The sequence below is a fragment of the Diabrotica virgifera genome, chromosome 9, assembly GCF_917563875.1.
Source record: "Diabrotica virgifera virgifera chromosome 9, PGI_DIABVI_V3a".
Lineage (NCBI taxonomy): Eukaryota > Metazoa > Arthropoda > Insecta > Coleoptera > Chrysomelidae > Diabrotica > Diabrotica virgifera.
In genome coordinates this window covers 149,789,266-149,804,589 of record NC_065451.1, presented here as the reverse complement: position 1 = coordinate 149,804,589, position 15,324 = coordinate 149,789,266, and the positions used below count along the sequence as shown (strand labels likewise).

The 15,324-nt window shown below is 33.5% G+C and overlaps 1 protein-coding gene across 3 annotated transcripts in view; it reads right to left on the bottom strand.

Annotated features, from left to right (window-relative positions):
• Positions 1-202: 202 nt before the first annotated feature.
• Positions 203-15,324, bottom strand: part of LOC126892317 (caspase-1-like) — a 91,725-nt gene continuing 76,603 nt past the window's right edge. For 2 of the 3 annotated variants that reach the window (XM_050661813.1, XM_050661815.1), the window contains one exon: positions 203-700. In XM_050661813.1, coding sequence (XP_050517770.1) covers positions 447-700 — 254 coding nt within the window. In that variant the 3' untranslated portion in view covers positions 203-446. The remainder of the gene's footprint in view (positions 701-15,324) is intronic. The other variant, XM_050661814.1, reaches the window with a different exon arrangement.

Here is a 15,324-nt window from a genome sequence, read left to right as displayed (position 1 = left end):
ACTATATGTCACAGATAAGATATTTTTCGATGTTTAACAGTCTTTAGCAGTTCTCTATCTTTTATTACTTTTATATCTTATTCTTTTATTACTTATATTTATAATTCATTTTCCTTTCTTAAATACTTCTCAAGGTTTCTTTCGTGTTTTAGATTATCTCACAGTGTCGAAGATTAGAAAAAAGGTAGATAATAAATTAAAATTATATAAAAAGTAAAACATTTATTTTATAAAAAATACATGTTTAATGAAAACAATTTTCTAAAAATAATAAAGACAAAGATAACAACAACAATAATTATTTATAAATTATAATTGTAATTTAATGTTTATGAAATTGAGAAAAATTGATTTTTAGTCTTATGATAAAATATTTCGGTTTTATCGCAGAAGGTTTCCGTTGAAATCAATTAAGAAGAGTATCCACAAAACCAGAAATAATGTTTTTAAACCTCCTTATCACCCTCCTTATGGTTAAACTGGATAAATCTAGTAAGCATGCTCACTATACAGGGTACTTGTTTTTGCTGGTGCATGCTGGGGATGTCTGGAACGTTGCTTTCACAGTCTAAGGCTACACGTTTAGAGACGAAGGTCAGAATACTTAAGAGGTCCAGCTCAAAAGCTTTTTTCTTCAGCTCGTCACAAAGTGATTGGATGAACCAGGAACCTTTAACGGGATTACGCCATGAAAAATAACCTTAATGAAAATAATTTTAATAAGTATGTTGCATAAATGTGTGCTGTTACCCACATAACAATTTCATGTTCTTAGTAGACTCATAGAACATACCTTCCAGAAAAAGTATATGCTGAGAATATGCGTAATTACCATTGGGAATGTGCAGAGCAGATGCTGAGTATATAGGTACTACATTACATTACTTAAACGTTCTATTTATATACTTAAAATTTACGGACATCTTGGATATTAGTGCACCCTATGTAACGCACAGCTGAATCTTATGTTTGTGCGTCATAGTGTTGCCATGCTGTTTTCTATTTTTTTTTTCATAATTTCAATCAATGTTAAATGTAACTACAAGAATAATAGAATAAGAACGTTTACTTCTCCGTCATTATACTAGGTAGAATGACAAATGAGGTGTCAAATGAAAGCTTATAATCCAAGGATAGTACTAAAGGTGAGAAATTAGACCTAGGTTGTCTGTCCGTCTATCTGTCTGACCGCGAATATAACTCATCCGTCACTATACCAGGTAGAATGACAAATGAGGTGTCAAATGAAAGCTTATAATTCAAGGATGGTACTAAAGGTGGGAAATTTGACATAGGTTGTCTGTCCGCCTGTCCGTCCGACCGCGAATATAACTCCTCACTATACCAGGTAGAATGACAAATGAGGTGTCAAACGAAAGCTTATAATCCAAGGTTGGTACTAAAGGTGAGGAATTTTATAAGCTTTTATTTGACACCTCATTTGTTGTTCTACCTGGTATAGTGACGAAGGAATTATATACGCGGTCGGACAGACAGACGGACAGACAGCCTACGTTAAATTTCTCACCTTTAGTACCATCCTTGGATTATAAGCTTTTATTTGACACCTCGTTTGTCATTCTACCTGCTATAGTGACGGAGGAGTTATATTCGCGGTCGGACGGACAAGACGGACGGACGGACAGATGGACGTGGATAATTCAATGTTTTCACATTTTTTCAAAATTGGTGAAAACAACAACTTAATAAACTTTACTTAATTGGTGTTTCAAAACTAGTTACTTTTAACACATTACACAATATCACAAGGATCCTAGCAAGTTAAACTTCACAACGATTTAAAATAATTAAGTAAAAACCAATCTATACATAACATATTACCTAAAATACATAAATGATACATTTCACACACAAATATATTATCACAAAAAATTATAACGTGATAGTATGAAAAAAAAAAAGAGGATACGGCAACGGTGTTACAAGTGATGGTCGGATCCAATGCCAAAATCTACACAGACATATTAGGGTGCACTAATATCCAAGATGTCCAAATTTACTACAGCACATATTTTTAGTTTATGGGAAGAATATATAGTACTTGTAAGAATATTACTAATATTTAAGAATATTACTAATATTAGTAAGAATACTTACTAATACTTGTAAGAATATTCCAAGGATGTGCTATATTTCTCAGAAGTATGTTTTCAGCATCACCCAATCTCATCCTAGGTTCTACTAAATATTATATTTACATGTTCTAACTGCATATGAGAATGTAGTTAGTAAATTCTACAATATTAATAAACAATATTTTAAATCCAAGACTTTTCGTTAAGAAACTGCTTTCTGGCTGCATCCTGTATCTCCGGCTTTTACAATATATAAGCACAAGAGACGACGAATATAGAAGAAAGCAAATAAAGGACACTTTGGCCTCGTATTTACCCTCTTTTCGTCTAGGAAAAGGACCGAAAGACAGTTTCAGGTACTCAAATCTGAGTAAAGGTGAAAAAGATAAAGGCAGTTTTTGTTTTCATTTGATTTAGAGTTGGACCACCATCTCCATATAGCTATTTCAGCATATATGCATCCTCAGTGAAGCTATGCAGTCACAAGTCTGAAACAAATATCAACATTACTGCCTATTTAAGGGAAAACATCGCTATGCAATGATTCCACCTTTTGAGACGCAAAACAGCGACATATCCACAGAGAACGGCAGTTCTCACCAGTGGCGCACAACACCCCTACATGCGACACTATATATACACGAAATTTTCGATTTTCTAAACCTGACTGAATTTAAACTTGGGCCAAACCCCATCTTAAAGTTTAGGAAAAGACTCGTCCATTCATATGTCAACCATCAATTTTGGTCCAAGGGTGTGGATTTTACGGCCCTTCCCATTTAATGCCTGTTTTTCGTTCTCGTCCCCAAAACTCCCAAAAATTTCAAAAATTTAAGCCCGACCTTTGCGGCTTCTGATAGCACAGATAATTACCTTTCCAACGCATGTTAAATTTTGAAAATCGGTTATACCATTCAAAAGTTATCGAGCTCAGAAATATGACTCAATTTTTATTTAAAAAATGGAAAATGTTTGTGGATATGTATGTATGTATGTGTGTGGAAAAGTTACACCGATCTGAATAATTTTTTCTGTGTTTCAAGAATGTGTGAGGGCCGATTCAGAACCGGTCTAATTTTTGACTTCTGACTACCCTTAAGCCAGCTAGAGGGCTAGGTAGATACAAAATAGCATATTTTTTGGGCGTATATATCTTAGGTTTAACAAAAAACAGGAAAACCGCAAATACACCAAATCAATAGGGTTGAGTTAAGCTTTTAAATGGCGCATAAGCGAGCAAGCTGAGACATACACACTGCTCACCATAGCCAAAAAACTGAAAAATTAAACTTTGAAAATTTTGGTTTTTCGACAATTACTCAAAATTTCAACCTACGAATTGCGCCAATAACTGAGCGTTTGTAGAAGGACTCAGGACGCGTCTAACGGTGTATACCTCATATCTGGGAAAATTCGAATTTTTAAGTTATAGGCTTCATAAGTATGATCAAATCTATTTCTTATGGGAAAAAACGGTTTTCAAGCTCAATAATTCCTGTAATACGTTCAGTTATCACACTCGATCTTGGATGCATCAGATACTACTTGTCAATACGTTTCAAATTCATGTTTGGTGATCAACATCAGGTAAGCCGTTCAGAAGTTATAGAGCTCCAAATGTATAATTAGTCCAGGAACTGTAATTTTTCACTTAGCAATTTTTACAGAATGGATAGATTTGTTTGAAAATTTGACAATAAGTAGTGGATAGTCCAAGGATCAAAATCTATATGATGCAGAAATACGCTTTTACCATGGGGTGTGACAACCAACCTCATCTCGAGGGTGGAAATTTTTTATTATATTTTGACCGCAAATGCTGGTAAAAATATTAATTATAAGCAAAAAATGTTCATTATAAATTTTTTTCATAAAATTAATAGTTTTCGATTTAGTGGTTATCGAAGCTGTTAGTTTTATATCGAATAAATTACCAGAGACCGGTAGTTCCCGCCAGTGGCTCAGAAATACACCCCCCTACACGCGACACTATTATTTGCACGAAATTTTCAATTTTCTAAATCTGACTGAATTGAAAATTGTGCCAACTCCCATCTTCAAGTTAAGAAAAAGACTCACCCATTCATACGTCAACCATCCATTTTATTCCAAGGGTGTCGATTTTACGGCCCTTCCTATTTAGGGTCTGTTTTTCGTTCTGGTCCCCAAAACTCCCAAAAACTTCGAAAATTTAAGTCCGACCTTTGCGGCTTCTAACAATACTGATCATTACCTTTCCAACTCATGTCTAATTTTGAACATTACCAGAGAACGGCAGTTCTCGCCAGTGGCGCACACCCACACCCCCCTACACGCGACACTATATTATACACGAAATTTTCGATTTTCTAAATCTGACTGAATTGAAAATTGGGCCAACTCCCATCTTAAAGTTCAGAAAAAGACTCACCGATTTATATGTCAATCATCGATTTTGGTCCAAGGGTGTAGATTTTACGGCCCTTCCTATTTAGGGTCTGTTTTTCGTTCTCGTCCCCAAAATTCCCAAAAATTTTAAAAATTAAGTCCAACCTGTGCGGCTTCTAATAGAACTGATCATTACCTTTCCAACGCATGTCTAATTTTGAAAATCGGTTATACCATTCAAAAGTTATAGAGCTTAGAAATGTGACTCAATTTTTATTTAAAAAAGAGAAAATGTTTGTGGATATGTATGTATGTGTGTTTAAAAGTTAAACCCATTTGATATTTTTTCTCTGTGTTTGAAGAGGGGGTCAGGGCCGATTTAGAACCGGTGTAGTTTGTGACTTTTGACCACCCATAAGCCAGCTAGAGGACTTGGTAGGTACAAAACAGCATATTTTTTTGGGGTATATATCTTCGGTTCAAGAAGAGACAGGAAAACCGCAAATACACCAAATCCATAGAGTTGAGTTAAGCTTTTAAATGGTGTCTAAGCTGTCAGGATCAGACATACGCACGGCTCAGTATCGCCGAAAAACTGAAAAACTAAACTTTGAAAATTTTGGTTTTTCGACAATTACTCAACATTTCAACCTACGAATTGCGCCAATAACTTAGCGTTTGTAGAAGGACTCAAGACGAATCTAACGGTGTATACCTTATATCCGGGAAAGTTCGAATTTTTAGGTTATAGGCTTCATAAGTATGATAAAATCTATTTCCTGTGGGAAAAACGGTTTCTTAAGATCAATAATTCCTGTAATAGCTTCAGTTATCATACTTGACCTTAGATCCATCAGATACTACTGGTCAATACGTTTCAAACTCATGTTTACTGATCAAAATCGGTTAAGCCGTTTAGAAGTTATTAAGCTATAAAAGTATAATCCAATTAACGATTATTCCCGAAATGGTTTATGTAGTTGTAGTGGTTACGACGCTAAATTTGATCTGGCAACGGGCAATCCGATTTCATTTACCGGCCATCTCAATATTTTTGTTTCAATCTATTTCGAATAGAAAAAAATCTAGTGTACATTCGATAGATACTAGATTATTTGGGATATAATGCAACAAAGGTGACCATTTATAAAGCTTGACGTGTAATAGGTAGTGTGACCAACTCCAATTCAGTCGAACTCGGGACAAAGCTGAAAAAAATACTTAAAATCCGGGACTTTTCAATGAAAATCGGGCCATTTTTTCAAATATAGAACTTTAATATCATCATTTTATTGATAATTTAACATTTTTATGTTGACAATGATATTTTTGTTGGGATTAAGCAACAACTGATTGTAATTATAACTACATTTTTCTTAGTTTTTGACGTTTCGACTCCCAATCCGGAAATCGTTCTTAAAAAAGGAAATTTTTTATGTTGTACTAGTATTACAAAGAGCACTGAACGCTAGAATGCTGGAAAAAAGACCGGTTGGAAAGCCAAGAAAGGGCTGGGAAGACACAGTAAACAGCGACGCACAAGCACTTTTAGGAGTCCGTGTATGGAGAAGAGCAGCCACATACAAACAACAAAGGTGGAGGCAAAAAATAAAGGAGGCCAAGGCTCAATTTGGGCTGTAGCGTCGTAGAAGAAAAAAAATTAGTACATATTACATTCCAGACATTGTCGACTTTTTTGCGTCCCACCAATTCAATTTAATGTGAATTCTTAAAAGAATAACGTATTCAAAATTTCAAAATAAAATTTTACCAAAACGTTGAAAATTCGGATGGCCCAGAAGCCTTGTCCGGGACAGCGGGACACGACTTCGTAATTCAACACTAGTAATAGGGGAACATTGCATTCAACTTCATACATTTAATTTATAAATAACTTTGAAAAACTCCTGATACAAGAATAAAAAACCGCTAAACGCCGTAAAAATGAGTGGCGCATAAAATATTCCAGCTACAAAAGATCTGATATGAATATTACTTGGCGCGAAAATGGATTTTCATTTGATGCAAAACAAAATTCTAGTTTTATTTTAAAAGATTTTTCCATAATATTTGCTAAATTTGAAGTAAACGCGCCACAAAAGAGTTTTAAAATGCAAACTGTATCAAAGTTACTCTTTTGTGGCGCGTTTACTTCAAATTTAGCAAATATTAGAGAGTTATTGCCACCGGCAAATAAAGGATCCTTTATTACAGGATACTTTAATAAAGGACAAATACAGGACGGGTCTAAAAGAGTGGTATTGCAAACGCAGTTAAGGAATCTTTTATTTTGACAAATGACATGAAATATTTTTGTAAATATAAAAATAACCTATAAAATTCCATTTGTTGGTAAAAGTTAAAATAAGATAATTGAAAAGAGTAAAACGTTAAATTTAATTATTTTGTCATTTAAAGATGTTTAGACAGCAACTTATATCCCATAATACTCATCGTTCAATAATATGGAAGTGCAATTGGAAATACCTACTATTTTAGGAGTTTTTAAATACTTTTGGATTATGGGTATATAAAATGGGGAATTTCTGCAGAATATATTATTAGGGAATAGTGGATATCCAGTCCTCAACTACAACTACCTATGACACCATTGCAGAACATTCAGACAGAAGTTGTGTTTTATAATCAATCACAAACCCCTTCAAGAATTGTTATTGAAAGAACATTTGGTATTTTGAAGAGATTTCCCATTTTAACATATGTAATGAGATGCAAGTTACCTTTTTTTCAAAGAATAATATCAGCTTGTTCAGTTTTACATAATATTGCAGTAGATAATAGAGAAAACGTTGAAATACTGGCAAATGAGTGTGCTATTGATATTGATATAGAAGCTGTGGCAGTACATTTTCAACCAGGAGCTAATCTAATGCAACTTAATTGTGTGTGTGTGTTTGTTTAAAAATATTGTTCAACATTTAAAGTCTTAAACTAGGTAATTTTATTTTTATTGGACTGCAGTTTGTTAATAAACTTATAAATAAATATAAATATTATATTGGTGACTGATTTTAAGTATTTTATGATCATTAGCAGGTTTTAAATAATAAATTTATAAATATATACATGCTATTGGCGTTTGATCTTTTATCGTTTAAAATATATTCATTGTTCATTAAGATCCATTATGGCCCTCTCTTTTCACCTCTGGATAACTAGTTATCAGGAAGTTTATCTGACAAGATACTAATAGATATCTGGCAGAGAAAAACTTCCCGTTAACTAGTTATCCGGAGCCGAAAAGACAGATACTAAGGATACTGTTATATAAACTTCCCAATAATTAGTTATCTGGAAATGAAAAGACCTCTAATATCTAATCTGTCAAATAAACTTCCCATAGACAAAAATATAATAGAAGAATTAAGCTTTATGGTGTTTTTTTCTTAATTTTTTTGGCAGTGTTTAAATAAACAAACACTGATGGCATGAAATGGATCACGAATCACGAATAATTAGGTTCTAGGAGGAATGAAGAAAGAATTGGAGATTGTGTTTACCATTAAACGCATAAAACTGCAGTATCTGGGACACATATGAGAAATCAGCACCGTTACTCCCTGCTGCAATACATATTGCAAGGTACAGTCAAAGGTAAGAGAAGACCCAGTAGACGGAGAATATCAATGGAACTGTTTCGAATTGCAGCTAGCAAGGTTATGATTGCTAATATGATTTCCAACATTTGAAACGGATAGGAACCAAACGAAGAAGATGGCATGAAAATGAAAGTGTATTAATACTTTTGATTAAAAACTTTATAGATTCTAATCTGTAAAATACCAAATTTTCAAAAATAAATAAGTACTTAAACCTTTGTTTTATTTTGTTAACCTAAACTGTTATATATATGTTGAATTGAACTCTATTTTGAATCTAGAATTTTAACAAATCCTAACCTTCTTTAAAACTTATTGAAATTACCTCTTACATCTATAATAAATATTTATTTCTATACAAAAATGTAAATTATATTGAGTTTAAATGAGTTAATGATAATCTATGTCTGAGCATTGTAATTAATAACACTTTTTATTTACATAATATTCCTTTTTACAACTTTTTGTAATCACTCAAGCTTCAATAAAATGTTCTTTTTTATATTCCTTTGGGTCAAAACATCAATAATCTATATCTGAGAATATTACTTAGAGTTCTTTTTAATAAATAAAACCCAACATACAACTTTAAGGATGAAAGTTAATCAAATATCAATCCCACAATAAAATTATCAATCAAAAGAAAGGACAAGATAAATTCAAAATACAAGTGAAGTTAGACTTTTCTTCACATTTTTGACACGTTATGTCAAAATAAAGGAACTTTTATTAAAAGAAGGGTGTCCTCGAATTTTCCTTAAATACAGGCGGCCTGTATTTTATTAAAGGACAAAAATAAAAGACGCAATACTGCGCATGCTTATATGTCAAAATACAGGATCTTTTATTACAGGCCGACTAAAAAGACGTTGGCAATAACTCTCTATTATGGAAAAATCTTTTAAAATAAAACTAGAATTTTGTTTTGCATCAAATGAAAATCCATTTTCGCGCCACGTAATATTCATATCAGATCTTTTGTAGCTGGAATATTTTATGCGCCACTCATTTTTACGGCGTTTAGCGGTTTTTTATTCTTGTCTCGTAATACGAGGAAGACGAAAAGCCGTAGATACAAAGTTTGTTTATATTTTTATATTTAAGTATTAAGTATATTTTTATATTTTATGTTTAAGTTTGCAAATATTGTTTATTTTTATTTCAATTCTTCTAATTGTATAAATGAAGCAAACTTTGTATCTACGGCTTTTCGTCTTCCTCGTATTACGAGAGATGTCGCTGTTTTGCGTCTCAAAAGGTGGAATCATTGCATCGCGATGTTTTCCCTTAAATAGGCAGGATTGTTGATATTTGTTTCAGAGTTATGACTGCCTAGCTTCACTGAGGATGCATATATGCTGAAATAGCTATATGGAGATGGTGGTTCAACTCTGAATAAAATAAAAACAAAAACTGCCTTTATCTTTTTCATCTTTACTCAGATTTGAGTACCTGAAACTGTCTTTCGGTCCTTTTCCTAGACGAAAAGAGGGATTTTTATATAGATAAAATCTCATTGTCGTTGGAGATTTCAATTTTCCTGAGATTAGCTGGCCCATTATTTCCAAAACTGACACTATTAACTCCCAAAATTTGTTTAAAAACTTTGTCATGAACTCAAACTTAATCCAACTAATAACTGAACCTACAAGGTTTAGAGTTAATAATCATCCTTCAATTTTAGACTTATTTTTTACAAATGATGATCAATTAGTTTCTACACTTGATGTGTCCTCTCCTGTGGGTATTTCTGACCACTCACTTATTACTGCTCACATTCAATTTAATCTAACACCACTTTGCAAAAATAATCTCGTAACGTATGCCACTACTGATTTCTTTACTGTTAATTTTGTTTTATCCCAGATAGACTGGCAATCTATTTTTCTTAATCACCCAGATCCATCGTCAATGTGGGACTCTTTTCTTCATACTGCTATTAAAACAATTTCTGATAATACAACTGAACGACAAATATACAAAAATCGATTAAAACCTTGGATTAACCTCTCAGCTATCCGCTTAATTCGACATAAACGAAAGCTTTGGCGAACATATAAACTTACTGGTTCCCTGTATGATTTTCTCGCTCACCGTAATTTTTCTAACAGAGTCAAACAAACGTTGCTAAAACTAAGAACAGAATATGAAGAATCTATCATATCTAGTGGTAACAGTAAAAAAATTTATCGGTACATTCGCACATCTTTATCTTCTAAAGTCTCCATACCATTACTTCAAAAAGATGATGGGTCCATATGTTCTTCTAATAATGAATCTTCGGAATGTTTATCCTTATTTTTTTCTCAGGTTTTTTACAGACGAACCAAATGACACCATTCCTCAAATAATGAGTCCACGTCTCCTTACAACTCTTGATAATATCTCTTTCACTCCAGATGTTATTAAACAACATTTGTCGAAACTACGCAATAATTCATCACCTGGATTAGATGGACTAACTTCCTTTTTCCTTAAACAGTATGCAGAGTCTGTAGCCATACCTATATCCTTTATAATGAATACTTCTTTTAATCAGGGTTCTCTTCCCTCGTCATGGAAATTGGCTTCGGTTACTCCTATATTCAAGAAAGGAAATAAACTTGACTGCAATAATTATCGTCCAATCAGCCTAGTTCCTATTGTCGGCAAGGTCATGGAATCCATTATTTCTGAAGCTATGTCTGAATTCCTCCTTCAAGAAAATGTCATCCCTCACCAGCAGCATGGTTTTATCAAGGGTCGTTCAACGATCACAAACTTACTTCATTGTATAAGTGACTGGTCTTCATCTTTAAACAATCGACATCCTGTTGATGTAGTCTATTTAGATTTCTGCAAAGCTTTCGATCGTGTTCCCAAACGTCGATTACTAGCTAAATTGGATCACTATGGTATCCGCGGAAAGTTAAACTTTTGGATTCAAAATTTTCTATCAGACAGGTACTTCCGAGTTCGTGTTGGGGAAGCTTATTCACTTGACAAACCAGTCAAGAGTGGAGTTCCACAAGGATCAGTACTTGGACCACTACTATTTTGTATATACACTAGTGATCTTCCTCTTGTTGTATCCAGTAAGGTTTCCATTTACGCAGATGATACTAAATTATATGTGAATCCAATTATTGACCAACATGTTCTTCAAACCGACCTTGACGCAATATTCAAATGGTCCTCAGAGTGGTTACTTCCACTGAATATTGAAAAATGCGTCATACTACATATTGGCAAAAATAACCCATTACTACCGTACTTTATTAATGGGCATCCCATAGAGTCAGTAACCTCCCACAAAGATCTTGGAGTGATAGTTAACAGTAACTTAAATTGGTCTGACCATATAGTGTCCGTGTGTAAACGTGCAAATTCCAAACTGTTTCTAATCCGCAAATGTTTTACACGAATATCTCTAACCTCAATGAGTAAACTTTACTCTATATACGTCAGACCTATTCTTGAGTTTGCAGGACCAGTGTGGAGTCCAGATCTTAACCGTGATAAAGTCTTACTTGAAAATGTTCAACGTAAAGCCACAAGACTGGCATTTGGCCGTGTAAGACCTAATTATGAAGACAGACTATCCTTGGCTCATCTAACAACATTTGAACATCGACGTCTTCGAGGTGACCTAATTATATCCTTCCGTATTTTAAAATATAATTTTGGAAACCTTAACACAATATTTACGCTAAATCTAGACGAACGATTAAGAGGTCATCGTTATAAATTAAAGAGGGAACAGACGACAACAAGATGCAGAATGAACTTTTTACCAAACAGAATATTTAACATCTGGAATAACTTAGATGAAGACACCATATCGGCAACTAGTGTTAACATTTTTAAAAATAGACTTGATAATTCTTTACTTTCTTTGCAAGACTGAATAATTTTAGGACGGCATTATTTATTGTTTCAAAATTTTGTTTGAAATTGTAATCTTTAAAATTTTTATTAGTTTTATAACGATATTTTTATTTGTTTTGAACATTATGGGAGCTTTACAGGATTGAATTGTTTTAGGGCGACATTGTTTTATTGTTTCAATATTTTTATTTGATGTTTGTTAATTTTTAACTTTATTCTTAATTTGTATTAGTTGTAAAATGATATTTCTCTTTGTTTTTGGGCATAATAGGAGCTCGCTCCTCTGCCCTTATTTGATTTATAATAATAATAATAATAATAATAATAAATACGTGGCCAAAGTGTCCTTTATTTGCTTTCTTCTATATTCGTCGTCTCTTGTGCTTATATATTGTACAAGCCGGAGATACAGGATGCAACCAGAAAGCAGTTTCTCAACGAAAAGTCTTGGATTTAAAATATTGTTTATTATTTTTATTTCAATTATTCTAATTGTATAAAAGTAGTAAACTTTGTATCTACGGCTTTTCGTCTTACTCGTATTACGAGAGATGTCGCTGTTTTGCGTCTCAAAAGGTGGAATCATTGCATCGCGATGTTTTCCCTTAAATAGGCAGGATTGTTGATATTTGTTTCAGACTTGTGAATGCATAGCTTCACTGAGGATGCATAGATGCTGAAATAGCTATATGAAGATGGTGGTCAAACTCTGAATCAAATAAAAACAAAAACTGGAGTCTTATCATACCAGCCGACGAGTAAAGACGTTAAATTCTAATTATTATTCGCTTAGTTTTTGCAAAAGTTAAAAACGCGTTTTGTGAATGTGTTATTTTAACGATAAACATTGGTAAGGTGACTTTATTTAAATACATATTATAGACGACTTCAAAAATAGGCCAGTATTTACTGGCCCCAAATAATTGATATTTTGGCATACAAAATATCAATTTCTACATCATGGCATCCTCATCTACGTCAACTAAACCTACTTCTACACCAGACCAACAATCTCTTGAACCTAAAAGCTACTGTTCCGTAACCAGACAACCAACCGCTAATGTTTTTCCATCAAGAAACCAAGCAATTGTGTTCGACGCAATTGACAACACCAAAATTGAAGATTACCTCCACAGTTTAAGCCAAATTATTCGACCAATAAATATTATTTTCTGTTCAAAGCTATCTAACAACAGAATGTGCATTTACTTAGCAAATGAAAAATTAGTGGACGACTTTATTACCAACCACGGAAAAATCAAAGTTAATCAACAACTCTTACAAGCACGACGACTAATCACACCCAGCCAACGACTAGTACTCTCAGGCGTATGTCCATCTATCCCACACTCAATCTTAGAATCCGAATTGCAAGCACTTGGTGTCAACCTTCTGTCACCCTTATCATTTCTCCGTATAGGGACTTCCAGTCCTGAGTTCCAGCATATATTAAGCTTTAGGCGACAAACCTATATATCCCCTTTAACCAACCATACCTTACCCGATTCTTTTATTATAACCCACGAGGAGACATCATATAGAATATGGATATCTTTAGACAACCAGACTTGTCATATATGCAAAAACACCAAGCATTCAGCAAAAGACTGTCCAACAAAGGCATCTGTATCAGGTGACACCACTTCAATCCCTCAAAATACAGAATCAGGTGAGAACTCTATTGAAAATAATTACAATCAGGCGACTAAAGAACTAACGAGTGGCATCCCACAAAATAAAACGGAACTTAACGATCAAGTTGTACAAAATGAAACACTAAGCACAGAACTCCAAACTAACCAAATAGAAACAGATCCAATATCACAAAAACACACAGTTTCTGAGCGTTCTCCAACTCCTTCATCAGAACACGCTTTTGAAGTACCAAAAAACAAAGAGAAAAAGACTAAATTAAACCAAGGCAATAAACCAAAAAAGACGTTAGAGGAAATGCTGAAACCTACAGAAGAATTATTTAGAGACCAAAATTCCAGTTATCCCTTAAACTATGATCAACTAATAGATTTCTTCGAAAATTGTACAGGCTCTTCCGACCCAATAAGCATTACAAAAATGTATACCAATGAAATTTCTGAAGTTACAGACCTACTGACAAAAATTTATCCTAAACTAATTGACCGAAAAATTAAAAGTACATGCATCCGAATAAGAAATAAAATTTTACGACAGATTGATCCGGACTTCCATACCGAACCAGAAAGCGACACCTCTACGGACACATATTAAAATATCAATATCATTCACTAGTTTAATTCAATGGAATCTGAATGGGTATTACACCCATTTAGAAATGTTGCAAATACTAATCTCAAAATACAGACCAATGATTATATGTTTACAAGAAACTAATTTTAAAAACAACACTGCACATAAACTAAAAAACTTTAATTGTTTCTTTAAAAATCGACAACATGCTAAAATCGCCAGTGGAGGAGTAGCCATATACATAAAGGACGACATTAATAGCACAGCAATACCACTAGAAACAAACATTGAGGCAATTCAGTCAGAATCAAAGACGTAACTAGTTTTTCCGTATGTAACATATACATCCCCCACAATCAAGAACTTAACCATAACGAAATATCGGATCTTTTGGAACAAATACCTACTCCACGATTAATTGTTGGGGACTTCAACGCACATAATCCTTTATGGGGTTCAAAAAAATTAACACATCTTGGTAGAAAAATAGAAGTACTTCTGGAAAAACTCAACCTAAATTTACTTAATGATGGACAAGATACCCGTTTCGACATAAGAACGGGCGAGGGTTCTGCTATCGACCTATCTATATGTGAACCATCAATAACGCATACACTTTCATGGGATGTATTACCAGAGCCATACGACAGCGACCATTATCCTATTTTAATCCATAACGAAGATGCATCTACAGCTATACCAGAAGCAAAATGGAACTTAAAAAATGCGGATTGGACGAAATTTCAAAATCATATCGAACGCAACTTGCATGCCATAAATGAAAATAGTAGTGTGAACGAAGAGGTAGATTTTATTACAAAACTAATAATAGATTCAGCAGATAAAAATATTGGAAAAATTAACTTCAATAGTAAATTCCATCCAGTTCCTTGGTGGAATCATGAATGTCGACAAGTAATACAACAATCCAAAAAAGCGTTTAATAAATTCAAACGACAGAAAAATGAACAAAACTCTTTAGAATTTAAACGATTAAGAGCTATAGCCAGATTTACTATCAAAAAAGCTAAGCGCGAATCTTGGAAAACATACGTTTCAACAATTGACAGTTCTACTCCATTGACAACTGTATGGAAAAAAGTAAAAAGAATATCTGGTGCAAAATCACACAAGTCAATAAATCTGTT